Here is a 21763-nt window from a genome sequence, read left to right on the forward strand (position 1 = left end):
AGGCATAATCCTATTCATTTTAGTGAATTAATAAATAGCATTTGATTTATTAAAACGTAAGTGAACCACATTAGTGATGTGGATTTAAATATTATAATGTCAGTTCATTTAAATTTTTATTTTTATACTGTCAAGTCATTTCACTTTTATTTTTTTTAGATTGTCAAGTCATTTAAATTTTATTTTATATTGTCGATTCATCTAATTTTTTTATTTAAAAAAAATATTAAGTCTCACTTTGTTCTTAAAAATTGTGAAAGACAATACTAAGTGGTATTATGTATTACATTGTGTAATCACATAAGGATGATGAAAAATTTCTGTGAATGCAGTTGAGAACATGAAAGCGAACCGGAGTTGAGTCCCATAGTGCTCAGAGCCAAAGCGAACCGGCAAAACTCTTAAGAGACAGCGGGAGCAGCCGGACTAGTTGTAAACTGGCGGGTTTCCCAGCAGGACACGCTGTCAGCCAGGCCACTTTGGGAGCGCGGCCGACAACAAAAGAAGGTACGCGGCAAACACTTTCCCTGGTACCTGGAGCTAATGGGCGGCCGCCCCGGGCGACCCTTCCTCGAGGCGATGACCTGAGATGGGCGAGCGGTCCACCGCGCGGAAATCCATCTGCTGGCAACGCACCACATGCACGCGACCGTGACGAGACGGCCGCGGTGAAACAACACAAGGGGCGTGGAGCCTTTTGACAGGTACTGCCCAGAGAAACTTGCAGACGTCAACGACGCCTATCGACATTTCCTGATGGATGCCTACTGTCAAGCGACAGTAAATCATGGTTAGATGTTATCTGGTCGCTATGGGTGGCACAAAAGAAGAGCCATTAAGTGTCATCCTTGCCCAGGAATATCAAACCGGCGAGCCAATTGAGGATAACCCAAGAATGTAACAACACAAAGGGCGTGGAGCCTTTTGACACATACTGTCCAGAGTAACTGGCAGACTTCAATGACGCCTATCAACATCTCCTGACGGATGCCCACTGTCAAGCGACAGTAAATCATGGTTCGATGTTCTCTGGTCGCTAAGGGTGGCACAAAAGAAGAGCCATTAAGTGTCATCCTTGCCCAGGAATATCAACCTGGCGTGTCAAACGAGGATACCGCACGAATATGACAACACAAACATGGAACCAAATCGAGATGACGTGACACGGGAGAAACTTCATGAGAGGGCAGAGACGGCGGGATCGCACGCAACAGATGGACAAAAAAAAAAAATCCCTACTGACAGCTGCAGCGACGAACCCCCCCTCTTTCCCCTATATTGTGCCTCGGAACAGTGGAAGTACTGAGTGTGTCAGTGAACAGTGATTATACGGTTCTTAGTCCAGTGCATATACGTGTGTTTCTGTCAGAGAAACTCTGACTCGTGTGTTTTGCAGGAGTTCGATTTATTAGTGTTTATTAGACTGACTCTTGTATTTTGCAGGTGTTCTATTTATCTCTTTTAGACTTTGACTCTTGTATTTTGCAGGTGTTTTATTTATACGTGTTTTTTTTTGTTTTAGATGTTGACTATTGTACTGTTTTATTTATCAATGTTTGTTTTTGTGTGATGTATTAGATTTGTGATATTTTGTTTCGTAAATTCATTGCTGTGGCCTTGCTTCGTTTATCAGTCAGATAGCTTTCTATTCTCATTGAACTGTGATCGATTAGCCTTTGCATGGGGCATATTTACTGTGAGGAACCCCTTAAGGGTAACAATCAATTAATTATTGTAGTTTCAGTATAATGACAGTGCTCATTGTTTGCTAGCTAATTGAAATATAGTAGAGTGATTAAATGAGTGCCACATAGTTATTTTAATTCTACAAATTATTAGTTTTATACGATATAGAATTTTTTTGCGATAACCACTTTGTAAAATATGTTTTTTCTCTTATCATTTTGTTGGTTTTGCAGATTGTGCATTGTTATGTTCTGCTTTTTAATACCGATGTTATTTGATGTTCTTTTTTTTAATTGCTGTGGCACCTTTGCTATTTTCATAAATTTTGCTTGTTAATAAACAGTCATAAATTTTCCTGTGATCAGTTGGCTCTTGCAATGAGCAAATACTGGTGAACTCCATAAGGGTAACAACCAGAAATTGTTTTCATATTAATGACACAGGAACCATTGTTTTTACTTGCTGACCGAATTAGGTCTACACTACCTTTTAAATAGGTGTCACAGATTGTGTTCTTTTTTTTCTGTTTGAAATTGGTAGATTCTAAAGATGTGTTGAAATTATTGTGTTTTAGCAAGTAGCTGGTGTCCTTTTGCCTTTTCTTTTACACTTTTGGTTTAAGTAGGGTGTGAGAAGCCTGCTTGGGAATGTCCTAGCATAGCCAGAAAATTCCCTGCACAGTCTTTTCCCGGAGCGTTGGGGTTTTGAAAGGTCTCTGTTGGATTCCTTTCATGTTTAATTTCTTAAATCTGTTGCCATTTATGGAATAAATTCCTCTTCTAAATGTACTGTGGCGTTTCTGACTATCTGGGAGGAGACTGAGCAGTGGAACGTGTTACTTTTACACATAAACAAGAACGATCTGTCACACTACTACACTTTAAAGCACAGTTTATATGCAATTCTTATATGTAATTCATGTCACACAGTCTCATACGGAACCTACATCCGCTTTCTTTTATATACTGTATATGATAAGATACTGTCATCCCCCTTCCCTTTTGTGTGAGAGGATGAATGAGCATATGTATTTCTAGTTGCATGCTTGAGGGTAGCAGACAAGGCTGTCTGCTAGAGAACAGTAGGACCAACGTCGGAACAGGTAGCTACGCTTCCTAAAAGCAAAGAGGTTTCTATCCTTAGTATGGTCCTGTCCGTCCGTTGTCATGTTGGTATAGGAAGCTGCCCCTCTGGCCACTTCCGTTGGTCTTTGTGAGCCACCCTCAGGAAGCACGCTCGGCAGTAGGGCAGTTGCAGTGTGGCCGTGGTGAGCGTCTGAAGTGGTAAGATCTCCGGCTAAGCGCGTGTCTGTTAAGTCCGTAGGACAATGGATTTCTTAAGTTCAGCCTAACTGAAAATTTAATCACCTTTATTTCGGGTTTAGGCCTAAAATATCCGATGTTAGCTTAAATTGCAGCGCAATATAATTCTCGTGGGAATTTCACATTATTTTCCGGTAGTTGCTTTGTTACTACTTTGTGAGTAAAGTGGAACTACGTGTTGATCAGTAACTCTAACTAAGATCAATCTTAAATGCGAATGCTTGTGTGATTATAACGTCTCGTCTTGACTATATTTTCAATATAGCAACTTTTCTTTATGTTCAGCCCACGTGGGGTGTACTTTGCGAGACCACTACCACGTGCTTATATAACTGTTTGACCCATCAGGTTAATAGTAAGACGTTAGTAACCAGTTCAAGGTTTTTCTTTGGACAATTGCTTTTCGATCTAATTTATTTTAATTATCAAAATTATTGTGGAGTTGTACGCTTTGTGTAAACCAAGTTGACCACGTGAAGCATGTGGTGTAATCATCAAAGTAGCCCTCAGCTATTCTTTTTGCGAAGATTTCACAAAGAGTTAATATGAATTTAGTATACCAGTGTGTGGTAATTAGATGATGGACAGGATTGTGGTATGAACGTAATTTCTTTGGGTAAAAACTGAATCAGTTGGTTGTGGTTAATTTCTTCTTGTTTATGTTTCAATGTTCTTCGTGTGTTACTTTATGAATGCAGTGTTGTGTGCAGTCTCCCAATCTTGGCTCCATATTTTATGTGTTCCGTAAGATTACAATCTCACATTTTTTTAATCGTAAATAAGGCACCAGCTCAGTTATAACTCACGTATAATATGCTGAAATTTCAAGGAACAACCTTAAAATAAATTTCCAAATATAAACTGATTTCTTTCTTTTTATTTAAATTCTCCTTTATATATATATATATATATATATATATATATATATTACCGGTTTTGTTTGACTATTAAAAGATTATCATTAATGTTAGTCTGCTTGGTAAACCTAGACTAAATATCTGATGAAACAGTTGCCCAGTAATCCACGGTTAACGTCCCCAGACAGATCACGGCTTTTAACCCACTTTCATTGTCAATTAGCACCGATATCAGCTAAGAAAATTAGAGTTACAACCTTACAATACGCCTGGGCATTGAGTCAAACAGAGCTTGGATGGCGTGTACAGGTACAGCTGCCCATGCAGCTTCAACACGATACCACGGTTCATCAAGCGTAGTGACTGGCGTATTGTGACGAGCCAGTTGCTCGGCCACCACTGACCAGACGTTTTCAGTTGGTGAGAGGTATGGAGAATGTGCTGGCCAGGGCAGCAGTCGAACATTTTCTGTATCCAGAAAGGCCCGTACAGGACCTGCAACATGCGGTTGTATATTATCCTGCTGAAATGTAGGGTTTCGCAGGGATCGAATGAAGCGTAGAGCCACGGGTCGTAACACATCTGAAACTGCCGTCAATGCGAACAAAAGGTGACCGAGACGTGTAACCAATGGCACCCCATACCATCACGCTGGGTGATACGCCAGTATGGCGATGACAAGTACACGCTTCGAATGTGCGTTCACCGCGATGTCACCAAACGCGGAAGCGACCATCATGATGCTGTAAACAGAACCTGGATTTATCCGAAGAAATGACGTTTGCCAGGGTCGTCGTTGAGTACAACATCGCAGGCGCTCCTGTCTGTGATGCAGCGTCAAGGGTAACTGAAGCCATGGTCTCCGAGCTGATAGTCCATGCTGCTGCAAACATCCTCGAACTGTTCGTGCAGATGGTTGTTGTCCTTCAAACGTCCCCATCTGTTGACTCAGGGATCGAGACGTTGCTGCACGATCCGTTACAGCCATGCGGATAAGATGCCTGTCATCTCGACTGCTAGTGATACGAGGCCGTTGGGATCCAGCCTGGCGTTCTGTATTACCCTCCTGAACACTCCGATTCCATATTCTGCTAACAGTAATTGGATCTCGACCAAAGCGAGCAGCAATGTCGCGATACGATAAACCGCAATCGCGATAGGCTACAATCCGTCCTTTATCAAAGTCGGAAACGTGATGGTACGCATTTCTCCTCCTTACACGAGGCATCACAACAACGTTTCACGAGGCAACGCCGGTCAACTGCTGTTTGTGTATGAGAAATCGGTTCGAAACTTTTCCTCATGTCAGCACGTTGTAGGTGTCGCCACCGGCGCCAAACTTGTGTGAATGCTCTGAAAAGCTAATCATTTACAAATCACAGCATCTTCTTCCTGTCAGTTAAATTTCGCGTCTGTAGCATGTCATGTTCGTGGTGTATCAGTTTTAATGGCCAGTAGTGTGTATTTGCTAATTTACATTTTTTACCGAGTTTTGGGATTAATTTATCTATAGCTATAATAATATTAATTATATATATTATTATTACTAATATTATTATTACTATTATTATTATAAGACTGGTGTGGTAAGGACGCAATGACGAGGGTGACAAAACGCATTTGTGCTCTGGCCTAGTTCCGGTTAGATATTACGCTAGAGCAGGGCTTAACAACTGGCCGGTTTTGAGCGCGAGTACTCGCATCTGCTCAGGCACGTGCCCGCGAGCAGGTGCAAGGTCGCGGAGTAGAGAGGGAGGGGAAATGCGCGCGCACGTTTGAATGTGATCTCGCGTTCTTAGCAGATTTAATTAGCCATCTGAATGCTTTGAACATTTTACTACAAGGTAAAGATCTGCTAATTACTCATTTCATAGATCGAATATGAGCTTTTAAAATGAAATTGACACTTTGGGTGAGCCAGCTGGAAACAGGAAACCTAGCTCATTTTCCTAAATTATCATCCATGCAAGATGGTCACAAAGACTGTGAACGTTATTCACATAGTTTAGTTGATCAACGGTTTCAAGATCTGACAGCATTAGAGAGTGATTTTGATCTGTTCTCTCCATATTCAGCGTATAATTAAGAGATTCGACCTGAGCTGCAGCAAGAAATTATTGACCTGCAGTATGACAGAGAATACAGAGACAAATTTCAGAACAAGAAAAACATTTTGGAGTTCTACAGACACTTCCCTGAGGATTGATTTCCTCGTTTGCACAAACTGGCGGCTACAATAATATCAATGTTAGGTTCCACGTATGTTTGTGAACAACTGTTCTCTGCAATGAAATGTAACAAGATGCGCCTGAGAAACGCATTGTCTGATCGAAATTTAAACTGCACGCTGCACCTAAAATGCACAAGAACAATTACTCCGAACATAGACGCAATTGTAAAGGGCAAAAAGTACAAGATAACCGAGAATCCCACACTTCAGTGACACCTTTTATTGTGTAACAGTTCACAAATTAATGCGAATGTAGAGGCATACACTAAGCTAATAAAATTATGTGGCATGTGTACATTCTCCTTTAGTTGTTTCATTTGTCGCAGTAATAATTCGTGAGTGATATCGCTGCAGGTGGCCGCGGATTTACATTGACTGGCGGCAGCTGTTGTGTGCCCCACGTGACTCTCCCCACTCTCCGCTCTGGTCTGGTAGTAGGGGTAGCGTGCTCGCACCTTGCTGCTCACAGCTTGCTCCGCGAGCACGTATGTTGTGAAGCCCTGCGCTAGAGACTACGCTGTCGGCAGCAGCCCGCCTTACTGTGCGCCTTGTTGCAGCGCTGCCGCACGAGGGCCCAGAGATCTCCGGAGAGGTGGGGGGCGTGTTCCGGCAGGGCGACGTGCTCGCCCTCAACTGCACCTCCGGGCGGTCCTCGCCGCCGGCCAGGATCCGCTGGTTCGTCAACGACCGCCAGGTGGGTCTCATCTGCAGCTGTCTGTAGAGTACTGCCTTGTACTGGTAGCTGGCCGTAGTACGCTTAGGTGACAAAAGACATAGGACAGCAACGTGCTCATATACAGAAGGCGGTAGTGTCGCGCACGCAAGATATAAAAGGGCAATGCATTATCAGAGCTGTTCCCCCACCTTCTCCTTTTCCTTGAACACATCCGCACACTATATAATGTCCGCCGCCTTGATCCCCCTCACCCCCTGGTGTCTCCCTTCCTCTCCACCCCCAACCAGTTGCCGCGCCTTTACCGTTGTGTGCCTCCCTCTCTCCATCTCCACACCCTCCATCTTCTTTCCCAACACAACTTCCACCGTCTACCCCTCCCGGATGATGAGCTTCGCCCTGACATCTACCCTTCCTACCAATTCTAACCCCCTCTTCCTGCCTCCTCCTCAGGGCTCCCTCTCCTCCCCCTCCCACGTTCTGAGCGGCTTTCCCCTCCTACTCCCCCTCCATATCTTGTGCCTCCTTTCAGTGTCCTTGCACTCCCTCCTGCCCTGTCTTCCCTTTTCCTCTTCCACCCCACGTGTCTCCTGCCTCTTCGTGAACCCACGGTTGCCCCATGCTCTCCCCTCCTTTCCCATCCTCTCTGACCTTTCCCTCAGCAGGTCCCACCTGGTAGTTTTATTCTTCGTCGTGTGTGCTCCAAGTGGGTTTTAAATGTGTTGTTTCGGAGAGTTTTTAATACTGTGGCCAACTTTTAACCTGTGCATGTGCATTCAGTGTCTTCTCTGTGTTTTAAGAATCGCCAACTGTGTTTTTTTAACTTTCTGGTGACTTTTTTAGCTGTCCCTTATGAACGTCTACATGTCAGTGTATTTTTACCTCCATTTTCTCCCCTTACTCTGTTTTATGTTCCCCTTTTTTATCTCGTTATGTATGTATCATTTTATTCTTGTTTTAGTTGTCGTGTCACTCGCCTGAAGAGCGGCGGATTGTGCCGCTGACAGCCCTCCCCTGCCCATATGGGGCAGGGGAATGAAATCACAATAAAGAAAAAAAATATCAGAGCTGTCATTTATACTCAGGCGATTTATGTGAAAAGGTGTCCGACATGATTATAGCTGCACGACGGGAATTAACAGACTTTGAATGCGATATGGTGCTAGACGCATGAGACATTCCATTTCGGAAATCATTACGCAATTCAATATTCCGAGATCCATAGTGTCAACAGATGCCAGGGACACCATATTTCAGGAGTTATCTCTCACAACGGACAGTGCCAATGGCCTTCACTTAGTGACGAAGAGTTGTCAGGGGTAAGAGACAAACAACAGTGCGTGAAGCAAGTGCAGAAATCAATGTGGGACTTACGTCGAACGCATCCGTTGGGAAAACGAGGCGACATTTGTCTATGGCCGCAGACAACCGACGTGACTCCCTTTACTGACATGACATCTTCCACAGAGCCTCTCCTGGTTCGTGACGAAAACTGTGGAATCAAATTACATTGAAATGAATACCCCTAGCCTCATACAGGCATTGATACAAGTCAACGGGGACATTTGAAAATGTGTGCCCTGACCGGGACTCGAACCCGGGATCTCCTGCTTACATGGCAGACGCTCTACCCATCTGAGCCACCGAGGACACAGAGGATAGTGCGATTGCAGGGACTTACCTCTGGCATGCCTCCCATGAGACCCAATTTCCCAACGTATTGTCCCGCACTATATTCACAGTGCCCCTGTCCATTGTACTCATTACTCGCGGCTTTTTGCCAATTCCCGTAAGAGTTCGTGCACTGTTTGTGCATCCACATGGAAGAAGATGGTCAATTAGCCAGTGAGCTTTATATATATATATATATATATATATATATATATATATATATATATATATATATATATATATATATATTAAGATGGTATCTGTTTTTTCGGTCATGGCACAGATTTTCAGCTGTCCCCGTTGACTTATATCAACGCCTGTATGCAGCTAGTGGTATTCATTTCAATGTAATTTCATTCGAACGAGCTGCATGGTCACCGATGGTATCCGTACTTTCGGACATGTTCAAAAGAACAATCTACATGTGTATATAACTGAGGAACTCTAAACGGAAAATTGGAAATTTGTGATAAGATCTTATGGGACCAAACTCCTGAGGTCATTGGTCCCTACGCTTGGAAATGGAAATGAAGTCCCATGCTTCTTTACAGAGCGTAGGGGAACGATGCGGGAGACCTGCACTGCCTTACTAGGCAAGGTCCTAATGGAGGTGGTTTGCCGTTGCCTTCCTCTGACCGTAATGGGAATGAATGATGATGATGAAGACGACACAACAACACCCAGTCATCTCGAGACAGGAAAAATTCCTGACCCCACCGGGAATCGAACCCGGGACCCCGTGCTCAGGAAGCGAGAACGCTACCGCGAGACCACGAGGGGCGGACGTCCCTACGCTTACACACTACTTAATCTAACTTAAACTAAAGACAACACACACACACCTACGCCCGAGGGAGGACTCGAACCTCTGACCCTCTGATGGGGTGAGGGGAGGGGGCGGGGGAAGGGGGGGGGGTTCGCGAACCGGACACTTCGCCCGAGACCGTGCGGCGAGCGGCGAACTCCAAACGACTGGAAAACCATGGCCTAGTCCGATAAGTTCCGATTTCAGTTGGTAAGAGCTGATAGTAGAGCTCGAGTGTGGCGCAGACTCCACGAAGCCATGGACACAACTTATCAACAACGCACTGTTCAAACTGATGGTGGCTCCATAATGGTGTGGACCGCGTTTACACCGATCATTGACTGGAAATGGTCATGTCCGGCTGCTAGAAGCACGTTGGCAGCCGTTCATGGACCTCAAGAACCCAGACAACGATGGAATTTCTATGAATGGTAATGCACCATGTCAGAAAGCCACATTTGTTAGCGACTGATATGTAGAACATTCTGGACGATTCGCGCGAATGATTTGCTGCCCAGATCGACGACACGAATCACATCGAAAATTTATGTGACATAATCGAGTGCTCAGTTCGTGCCCGAAATTCTGCACCTGCAACACTTTCGAAATTTTGGACGGCTATAGAGGCAACATAGCTCAGTATTCCTGCAGGGAATTTCCAACGACCTGTTGAGTCCATGCCACGTCGAACTGCTGCACTACGCCGCGCGAAAGGAGGTAGGACACGATATTAGGGGGTATCACATGACTTTTGTCATCTCAGTATATAATCAACACTAATCCTGCTTTGCGATAGGTGAAATAGTGAATGGGCTGTCTTATAATTGATACAAAATCTACTCACTTTCAATAAATATGTACAACTGCCGCTCCTGTAATCTCTCATTCCTCGTTACGTGCTACTTTTAATCAAATCCAATTCAACACTTCCCATCCAACCGTAGACGTATCCCGAGGATTTCGTCCTCTACACGATCCGATCAGTAGAATGCGGAATGGACCACTAGATGTCATTAGAGGCGGACTCACCTGTATAAAAGAAGCTAGAAAAAAAAAAAAAAGAAGCAGTAACAGCAGGATATACAGAGTGTATCATAATTAATGGCGTAAAGGTATAAAGTTGAAAGAACACGATACTAGAAGCAAAATAGTGTCAGTAAACATAGAGCCGAAAATGCATACCTTAAGAGCTACAAGCAATTTTTCAGCTTCGATACTCTGAAACAAATCTCTTCTACTGCAAGTTCTTTGCTTTCCATATTTTGGGAAGTGGTAGCATGGACCAAAATAAGAAAAATGTGTCCAACAAAGATGTGCTCTAAAACGCATACCTTAAAAGTTAAGAGCACTTGATCATTAGAAGAGTTGTGTTTGAAAGTAGCAAAGATGAACAAGTGCTTATAGCGCTTAAGGAATGCATTTTAGAGCACATATTTACTGGACTTTTTTTCTTATTTTGGTCCGTACTACCACTTCCCAAAATATGGAAAGCAAAGAGCTTGCAGTAGAACAGATTTGTTTCACAGTATCGAAGATGAAAATTTGCTCGTACTTCGTAAGGTATGCATTTTCGACCCTGTGTTTACTGAGACTCTTTCACTTCTAGTATCGTGTACTTTCAGCTTTATGCGTTTGCGCCATTACTTATGATGTGCCCTGTATACTGGGCGTAAGGACTACGAAGATAAAATACGAGAGATTAGGGCCCATACGGACGTATATAGACAGTCGCTTTTCCCTTGAACTGCTTGGGAGTATAACAGGAAAGGAAATTACTAGCAGCGGTACAGGGTATAGGCCACGCACAGTCCGGTGGCTTTCAGAGTATCTCCGTAGGAGTAGGTACAGACGAAGGTAGTGCTCTGGAATGTAACGAGTATATGGAAATGAAACGTGAACGATAAACAATTCAGGCAAGAATAGAAGCTTTTGAAAGGCAGTGCTACAGAAGAATGCTGGGTGAATAGCATAACTGTTGAGGAGGTACTGATTGGAACTGCGGAGTAAAGAAATTTATGTTATAACGCATCGGTTGACAGCACAGTTTAGCTGGTTCAAATGGATGTGTATTGCAGAAATTATACAGAGATGAAGTTTGCATAGGATAGACAGTCTGCAGGCTGAACACAACAACAACAACAAAAGCGTCATTTAGTTCTAGCATACCTTTTTACCTGGCTGTCACATAGCGACTACGTTGCTGCCCTTTTTGCCACTATAGAACTTCATTGCTACGAGAATGACTAGATCCGGAAAGGCAACAGAGAAGCTTCTTGCTAGAGAATTAGAGACATTGGCTAAAACAGACACACACACAGACGGCTGACAGATAGTTTTGCTGACCACTAGTCTACAAAGTGCTCAGTTCTCCATAACATCGAAACTTACGCAGACGATGCAACTAAAGTGACACCCTAGCATGAAGCATGACGGTCGTGAGCTGCCATTTTCACTCGTCACAATTAAAATCCCTGTTGCAGTGCTTCCGATTTGGCGTCAAATGAACTCACATTGACGCGTATGAGGACCAAAGATTAAATAAGAGGAACAGATACACGGCATGCCTGATCCCAAAGTGAACAACATGCAGTAATTTCAAGTTTGTATAAAGTACACCGATAAATGCATGGATCCGTTCGTTACCCTGACCAAATTTTGAGCCTTAACCTCGCGTCATTAACTGTTTCATTCAGCCGGCTGGTGTGGCCGAGCGGTTGTAGGTACTTCAGCCTGGAGCCGCGTGACAGCTACGGTCGCAGGTTCGAATCCTGCCTCGGGCATGGATATGTGTTATGGCCTTAGGTTAGTTAGGTTTAAGTAGTTCTAAGTCTAGGGGACTGAAGAACTCAGATGTTAAGTTCTATAGTACTCAGAGCCATTTGAACTATTTGAACTGTTTCATTTAGAATCCAGTAACACATAACTTTGACGTTTATATTTTCATATCCCAGTTATGTGAGTTTTCGACATCTAAATTATTATGCTTCTAGCCTACATAAAGAAGTTTTGTGTCTCCCATTTCCAGATTTTTAAGAGAACTTAGGGCCATATTAAGCTACGTTTATCAGAATATGAATAAAAGATCACTATTTCAGCAGGAACTGAACCCGTGGATAACTGCAAACAACCTTGTGTTATTAATACATCAATTACACTCGTTTATGTCCAATGCGATTTATATACAAACGACTTACCCAAGTATCAGTTGGATGAAGCTCGCAAAAATTCAGAGCATAGAGCTGATATTGTAACTTCATCCAGTTAGTAAAGAAGGTGCTGAAAGGCCGTGTCATGTTTCTGTTTACAGACTATTAATTTGTTTACTTAATGCCAGGTCGTTATCATACCTAATGTTTATATGCCTGGTCGTTATCATACCTAATGTTATATTGGTTGCGAGTATAGTGACAAAGAATTAAATGGTTATCTAACACAAATTACCGCTATCGCGTTATAATAATTCCGTAATAAACATTAATGAAAAAGAGAGACATTGGCATTTCTGAAAGCGTAGTAAGTTATGCGTGTAAGTGTACCACTCGTTATTTCACGTATTTGATGCACTACCTGCCGAAAACTTAAACAGACGAAAGCAGATGTTAAGCGATAATCCATAGCTGGGAACTGTAAATGGCATCAAACAGTTAAAACGACTTCAGTTTTTATTGGTAGGGCAGAAGGTTTCACCACGCCAGTGATGCCACTGAATCTCGAAGTTCCCACATGAAATTTCGAGAACTTTGCTCGAATCGTGACACAGTACTTCAATCAGGAAATCTGGCTCGAAGCGATTAGTGATTAGTCGGTCAAAACTCTATAGAACGATAACCCCTTCGACCTGTGATTTTTTTTCTTCTCTGCACAAATTTTAATGTCCAAAACATTATTTCTACTCAACAGTCTTATTTGTCCCGCCGCTAGTGTCAGACCGTCTTTTCTTGTACACAAGTCTGATATAAATCACGTCATGAACATAAATCAAACTCCATATTTCTAAATTGTGATTCAGTGTACCTCCCTGAAGCCAAGTTATACAAAGTTTGATCTATTACATGACAGGCGGACAGTGGTTTGGTATTTTTATTTATGAATAACGGGTATCTGTGTGCTACTTGCTCCTTACCAACTTATTGCTTGTGAATATTCAAGTCAGTTAATGCGATGTAACTGTACTTCATTATTTCTACTGTATTTTGCAGTCAGATTTCCGTGCCTACTCAATATAGTACTGAGTCAGCTACAGAACAGCTACAATAAAAATTAAATGATTGGATTTAGCTTCCAATTGACGTCGGTATCATTGGAAGTGGAGTGCTGACCGCGTATCCTCTATCTCGAACTCAACATTTTAGTCCCTGACCCGTGACATTCTATTCAGAGGGCTTTCAGCAATCATTCGATGGGCGCGCTAAATGAGAGCACGTCATTAAAACTTTAATTACAGTGCCGATTTCAAATTTGTAGAGCAATTATACGCATCATTTAAACTTTACGTTAGTGACTTTCCACTCGCTGAATCCTGTTCATGCGATATAAACATTTGGCGTTTAACAGCGTTTTACGGCAGAATAGCTGTTAAACAGTTTCATTGTTTCCTGGAAAATACGAACACACATCAAAAAATTGACTTAGCCTCGTTCAATTAAATCATCCAGGGCCCTTCGGACGACTTTTAAACATAGTTTACACGGGCTAAAAGTCCACAAAGAACTACGAAATACTTGTTGCTCTTCCGTATTCCGTTTCAGAAGGCATGTTTGCATATCCTGACCGCTTTTCTGACTACTAGTCCATTACTTGCTTTTACTGGCGTCCTGCGACAGCGTGCACAGTGATTCAACAGAACAGGATAGCGCTGAATCTTTTACACGGTGCAAGCTGCCTGGGAGGAAATTGGGGAGCCGGCGGCGTTCGAAGAATTCGGTATCGGCTTCTTTCATTCCAACTTCAGAGCTCGTGTCATAGAATCTTACGTCACGGCACGGCGGAAAGAAGACTTCAGATGGTGGAAATTTATTCCAGCGACTTGTAACGGAACAGTGTTCCACATTTCATGCACAAGATTCTAAAAGATGTTTCTTTCGTCGAGACATCAGTACGGTTTCCTTAATGCGTATCGGATTTATTTTTGACATTATGAGTGTTAGAAAAGAATATGTCTCCGAAATGTTTGTGCGGACAGTAGAGTTGCAAGTGTGAAAAATTTTAATAAAATTTATTCTTTCGAAATTGATAGCAGTTTCATCCAATTTTAGTACCAGCACTGCTGTCATGAAAAATGTACTTCGAATGACAATAACATTTGGCGGATCATGTATACGGTCTTCTGGACTATTTTGTGACGGATCTACAACACCGGGAGTAATGAGTATCAACAGAATGGCGCCCTCAGTTTTATCATCTGAGACAAACTTCAAATCTTCACGTTGAAGATGAGTGATTATTGCAGTCAGAAAAGGAAAATCTCAAAAAATGAAATTTACACTTCACAATAGGATCTTCTCTTTACGGATTCTTTCTTACATGTTGGAACTGCTGATAAGGCGAAAAATTTCAGTATCTCTAGAATTACCTATACCAGTGTTACTGAATCGTAATAAGGGAAGTACTGAGATAATTTTGACTAAGGTAAACGTTGAAAAATTAAACATAAAAAAGATTATAAATAAAAGTGTGTAAACCCAACTTCACACAGCATCCAACCACAAAAAAGAAAAAAATCGTAAGTAATTTAGGTACGTGCTTCATACGTCAAACGGCTAAAAAATAAAACTGCCCTATTTATTGATAGTATTTCCTCACTATTTCTTCTGTGACGTGCCTTAGTATAATCTGCAAATAATAGGATGATTAAGTTTACAGTTGTTGGAACCAACTGTTAAAAATCTTTAAATTTATTAAAACTGTACTTATGATAATATTCTAAATTAATTCTTTCTTACTGATGCAATAACATTTACTGAAAAGAATTTTTAAATGTAGCGATAAGATGATGCATATTTTCCAAACGTATGAAAAATTCCTTATATACTATCTGATCAAAAGTATCTGAACATTTATTACGAATTATTACAAGAACGAAGGAGAGAGGAACAACTGGAATAACAGTTAGTGTGGAACGATTGAGGAGAGTAGAGAGTTTCAAGTACGTAGGAAGCTTGATACAGGAAGTTGAAAAAAAAGAGAAATAAAAGAGCGGGGAACAGTATTGGAGTGTCAAAGATAGACATGTTAAGAAATGAGAGGATCAGAGAGTTAATGAAGGTAGAACCATTACAGGAGGAGATAGGGAAATCAAGGCTGAAATGGTATGGCCGTGTTAAGCGAATGGAGGAGAAAAGGATACGCAGGAGGATACACGAGATGAAACTGGAAGGGAAGAGACCAAGAGGAAGATCGAGAGACAGATGGCTGAAAGGAGTGGAGGAATTCGTCCAGAAAAAAGGAGAAGACTGGACCAAGGTGGCAAGACAGAAGACGATGGAGAGGCTTATGTTGCAAACAGACCCGGCCAGAGACTGGAAACTGTCCAAGATGATGATGATGATGATGTTGATGAGTGTGGGGTGTCTCCCTCGTTCGAATTTATGACGGCTTGAATTCTGCTGGAGACACTTTCGATGTCTGCGCTGGAATGGAAGTTCATTCTTCCTCAAGAGTCAAAACTGGAGAAGGTAGTCATGTTGAACTTTGGGTTCTGGAGCGAAGTCAAAGTTCAAACTCATCCTAAAAGGGTTCCATCAGCGGATTAGGTAGGGACTCTGGGCACGCCAGTTCCTTTAAGGAATGTTATAATCCATTGCTCCATTATGACAGGGTGAATTGTCATGGTGATGCAAAGAATCAACGTCTCCCAAATTTTTTTCTACTGTGCGCAGTACACAATGCTATATGACGTTTTCATATTTTACCGGAATTAGAGTTTTCTTAAAAGCAATAACGAACCATACCTTGACGAAGAAAAACACCTCCCTAGCGTAACACCTCCTCCTTAATACTTTACTGTCGGCACTACTCATGATGACAGTTAATGCTCTCCAGTCATTCTCCAAACCCGATCTCTTCCATCGGATTGCCACAGTGTACAGCGAGATTCATCCCTCAAATCACTCTTTTCCAGACATCCATTGTCCTCTGGCATCGCTGTTGACACCCCTGAAAGCGTCGGTTAACTTTGGCTACACAAAAGTGTGGCTTATGAGGAGCTGCTCGACCACAGTACCACATTCCTTTTAACTAGTAAAGTGGTACCATGCAGGCATGAAGGCCCTCCAAGTAAGGTGCCGTAAGGCCGTCGCATTGAACCAAGGTTATTTTTTAAAGAAAACAGGGTTTTGTTGTCTGGGGAATAATTTGGTGTATTGGAATGCCGAATTAAACCAACCTGCTTTCAAAATAAGAGATTGTTGCATTACTTGTTGGGCGCCCCTCATACTTTGACATTTGATATCACACCATGCAGCGCTGAGAATACTTCCCACGGCACATGTTTATAGCCGTCGAGGACTCTGTATGGATATAATGAACTTTTGAACTTACAGGTCAGATGACATGGTACACACTGTACACTACTGGCCATAAAAAATGCTACACCACGAAGATGATGTGGTACAGTTGTGCAATTTAACAGACAGGAAGAAGATGCTGTGATATGCAAATGATTAGCTTTTCAGAGCATTCACACAAGGTTGGCGCCGGTGGCGACACCTACAACGTGCTGACATGAGGAAAGTTTCGAACTGATTTCTCATACACAAACAGCATTTGACCAGCGTTACCTGGTGAAACGTTGTCGTGATGCTTCGTGTAAGGAGGAGAAATGCGCACCATCACGTTTCCGACTTTGATAAAGGTCGGATTGTAGCCTATCGCACGGTTTATTGTATCGCGACATTGCTGCTCCCGTTGGTCGAGATCCAATGACTGTTAGCAGAATATGGAATCGGTGGGTTCAGGAGTGTAATACGGAACGCCGTGCTGGATCCCAACGGCCACGTATCACCAGCAGTCGAGATGAGAGGCATCTTATCCGCATGGCTGTAGCGGATCGTGCAGCCACGTCTCGATCCCTAAGTCAGCGGATGGGGTTATTTGCAAGACAACAACCATCTGCACGAACAGTTCGACGACGTTTGCAGCAGCATGGACTATCAGCTCGGAGACCATGGCTACGGTTACCCTTGACGCTGCATCACTGACAAGAGCGCCTGCGATAGTATACTCAACGACGAACCTGGGTGCACGAATGGCAAAACATCATTTTTTCGGATGAATCCAGGTTATGTTTCCAGCATCATTATGGTCGAATCCGTGTTTGGCAACATTGCGGTGAACGTACATTGAAAGCGTGTATTCGTCATCGCCATACTGGCGTATCACACGGCGTTATGGTATGGGATGCCATTGGTTACAAGTCTCGGTCACCTCTTGTTGGCATTGACGGCACTTTGAACAGTGGACGCTACATTTCAGATGTGTTACGACCCGTGGCTCTACCCTTCATTCGATCCCTGCGAAACCATACATTTCAGCAGGATAATGCACGACCGCATGTTGCAGGTCCTGTACGGGCCTTTCTGGATACAGAAAATGTTCGACTGCTGCCCTGGCCAGCACATTCTCCAGCTCTATCACCAACTGAAACTGTCTGATCAATGGTGGCCAAGCAACTGGCTCGTCACAATACGCCAGTCACTACTCTTGATGAACTGTGGTATCGTGTTGAAGCTGCATGGGCAGCTGTACCTGTACACGCCATCCAAGCTCTGTTTGACTCAATGCTCAGGCGTATCAAGGCCGTTATTACGGCCTGAGGTGGTTGTTCTGGCTACTGATTTCTCAGGATCTATGCACACAAATTGCGTAAAAATGTAATCACATGTCAGTTCTGGTATAATATATCTGTCCAATGAATACACGTTTATCATCTGCATTTCTTCTTGGTGTAGCAATTTTAATGGCCAGTAGTGAATATTAAATAAGTGAGTGTCAAGTTTCAAACCGCGCAGCACGGCGTCGCTAGCCCCGTGTCGAGCACCCCGCTTCTCCACCTGCTTTGGGGAGAGAGTGTTGCCGCGCTGCATCCCGGCAGGTGTTATCAGATGACCCGCGAGGTTTTCAGGTGCCGGCGAGACGCGGCTGAATTCCTGAGGCGCCCGCCGAGGTATGCCGGCAAACTTGTCTGCGCTACGGCGCTGTGGCCGCCTCGCCTCGGCAGTGCCGCCCTTACCACACTGGCGCTGGCGTAGCGGCAAAACTAGCTAGGAGCTGCTGCGTCGCTCCCAGCTTATAATCAAGGCCCTCCTGAGATGCCATTGCTTGGACGAGGAGCAGCTACTATGGCGGAAGCTCAGATGATTAAGGTGTCAAAGAAATGTTGATTTTTAGGGTTCCGTGCCTCAGTCTGTAAAAACGGATCCCTTATATGATCACGTTGTTGTCTGTCTGACGTCCGACTGTTAAAAACCTTTTCTTTATTTTTTTTTTTTTAGGAAGTCGTAGGCGTAAAGCTGAAAACTGATGCCACGGTCGCTTGGTGCTGTAAGACATTGAAGCTTCAATGTCGATCGCAATGTAAAGATACTGCCATATATGTCAAACATTTTGATACTCACTAACTCACTCGTCAAAACAACCTACACCCTCCTTCCCGTTGGCCTAGATTCATGAAATTTTGCTAGAAGCATGGCTTCATTGTACAAATAAAGGAAAATGTACGTAAATTCTGAATTTGTTATGAAATCGCATGACATTGTTTTTGTGATTTGTTATCTCACTGTGTTTTCCTCTACCTGAAATTTTTATCAGTTACTAGGGTCTACCGTTCCTTGGCGATATAATAGATGTCAGCTTCTAACTCAATGCAATCAAAACATACGGCCATTTGTGTCACATATTTTGACTCTCGCAAACTCAGTCATCGAAACCTATTGGATACTTTCCGTTGGCCTAGAACCATGAAATTTGCAATGAAAGGAAGGCCTTACAGTGGAACCAAAGGAAAAAGTCCGCATACTCTTAATTACATCACACGAAAAAACGTTTTTTGACAATTCTTATCTGCATGTCTGTTCGTCCGTCTAAGACCCCTTTTTCTCAGAAACGGGTGACGTATCAAGTTGAAACACACGTCACTTACTGAAGTCTACAGAACCAGTTTTACAGTACAAGTAAAGCGAAAAACCCGAAAACTGTAAAATTTCAATGATATCACAAGAAAAAATATTTCTTTCGTCATTTATTATCCGCCATTTAACTTGAAACTTCTACACACATCAAAAACAGTTTTGCATCACCTAGGTTCCGAGAGTTCCGAAACCTGTACAGAAAACGGGAATAGAGATCAACATTTCCGCCCTTTCCATTGTTCAAGAAAACCACACATTGCCTGTTGAACCACCATACAGCGAGCCCTTCAGAGGTGGTGGTCCAGATTCCTGTACACACCTGTACCTCCAATACCAAGTAGCACGTTCTCTTGCACTGATGCATGCCTTTATTCGTCGTGGCATATTATCCACACGTTCATCAAGGCACAGTTGGTCCAGATTGTCCCTCTCCTCAACGGCGATCCCTGATAGTGATTGGTGGGTCACGTCGTCCATAAACGACCCTTTTCAACCCATCCCAGGCATGTTCGATGTCTGGAGAACACGCTTGCCACTCTACTCGAGCGATGTCGTTATTCTGAAGGACGTCATTCACAAGATGTGCACGTTGGGGACGCGAATTGTCTTCCATTGAAGACGAACGCCTCACCAATATGCTGCCGATATGGTTGCACCATCGGCCGGAGGATGGCATTCACGTATCGTACAGCTGTTACAGCGCCTTCCATAACCACCAGCGGCGTACGTCGGTCCCACATTATGCCACCCCAAAACATCAGGGAACCTCCACCTTGCTGCACTCGCTGGACAGTGTGTCTAAGGCATTCGGCCTGACCGGGTTGCCTCCAAACACGTCTCCGACGGTTGTCTAATTGAAGGCGTATGCGACACTCATCGGTGAAGAGAACGTGATGTCAATCCTGAGCGGTCCATTCGGGATGTTGGGCCCATCTCTACCGCGCTGCATGGTGTCGTGGTTGCAAATATGGACCTCGCCATGGACGCCGGGAGTGAATTTGGACATCATGTAGCCTATTGCGCACAGTTTGAGTAGTGACGCGACGTCCTGTGGTTGCAAGGAAAGTATTATTGATCATGGTGGCGTTGCTGTCAGGGTTCCTCCGAGCCATAATCCGTAGGTAGCGGTCATCCACAGCATTAGTGGACCTTCGGCGACCTCAGCGAGGCATGTCATTCACAGTTTCTGTCTCTCTGTATGTCCTCCACGTCCGAACAACACCGCTTTGGTTCAGTCTGAGACGCCTGGACACATCCCTTGTTGAGAGCCCATCCTGGCACAAAATAACAATGCGGACGCGACTGAACCGCGGTGTTGACCGTCTGGGCATGGTTGATCTACAGACAACAAGAGCCGTGTACCTCCTTCCTGGTGGAACGACTGGAACTGATCGGCTGTCGGACCCCCTCCGTCTAATACACGCTGCTCATGCATGGTTGTTCACATCTCTGGGCGGGTTTAGTGACATCTCTGAACAGTCAAAGGGACTGTGTCTGCGATACAGTATCCACAGTCAACGTCTATCTTCAGGAGTCCTGGGAAACGAGGTGATGCAAAACTTTTTTTGATGGCGGACGTGGTCGCAATGGTAAAAGCCAAACATCAGGCAAGGTGTGACTTTTCTGTTGATATGATAAGTTTCGGAGATTTATCCATCGAGAAATATCCAATAGCGATAATGCACGTAGATATGGCGTTTCAAGTTGTTTGTGAAACAAATATTCGCAGATGAGTCTGATGATCGATAAATGTCGAAACGCGTCGTATGAACAGAAAAGTAATTTCTTGCTCGATTTTTTTTAATTTTACCGTTTAGACCCAATTAGCCTGACTGGAGAACGGCTTATGATAATGGTCTCCTGTCTCCTGCATGACTTTGTCACATTTAGATTACTGAAATTGAAACATTCTCGGGAACCTTGGGGAATCTCTGGGACCGATATCTTTCCAGTGTCAATATCGATAACAGCCAAAAATGGTAGAGATTCTCGATTCTCGGACTGGACGACCTGTGTCTATATTTAATTAAATGTGTACAGAACCCCAGTGCGTGAATCCTGCTCGCACTTGTCCAGTTTTATTATATCCTAATACAAATTGTAGTGTAATTCATATGTAGGTTTGATCTGCACAACAATTTTGTTTCTGAAACTTTTTCGTGTTCAGTACGATTTATTGTGCTTCATTGATATGTGCCCGTATTGATCGCACATTATTATACAGAAACTTAAAAGAAAAGTATTCCAAATTTTGAGAGGTGGTAGTATGGGCCAAAACTAGACAATACATCCAGAAAACATATGCACTTAAATGCATGCCTTAAGAGCTTTTAGCATTTGGTAATGTTGAATATTGTGAAATAAATCAATTCAACTACAAGCTCTTTGCTAT

At 43.3% G+C, this 21763-nt stretch overlaps 1 protein-coding gene and 1 non-coding gene across 2 annotated transcripts in view; one reads left to right on the forward strand and one right to left on the reverse strand.

Moving 5' to 3' along the window:
- LOC126177000 (uncharacterized) overlaps positions 1-21763 on the forward strand; it is a 548346-nt gene that overhangs the window by 452016 nt on the left and 74567 nt on the right. Inside the window, exon 5 of the mRNA XM_049924215.1 lies at positions 6653-6789. Coding sequence (XP_049780172.1) covers positions 6653-6789 — 137 coding nt within the window. The remainder of the gene's footprint in view (positions 1-6652; positions 6790-21763) is intronic.
- Positions 8345-8419, reverse strand: Trnat-ugu (transfer RNA threonine (anticodon UGU)). Its single transcript has one exon. It is a non-coding gene; the product is annotated as a tRNA-Thr (tRNA).

Source organism: Schistocerca cancellata, chromosome 3 (genome assembly GCF_023864275.1).
Source record: "Schistocerca cancellata isolate TAMUIC-IGC-003103 chromosome 3, iqSchCanc2.1, whole genome shotgun sequence".
NCBI lineage: Eukaryota > Metazoa > Arthropoda > Insecta > Orthoptera > Acrididae > Schistocerca > Schistocerca cancellata.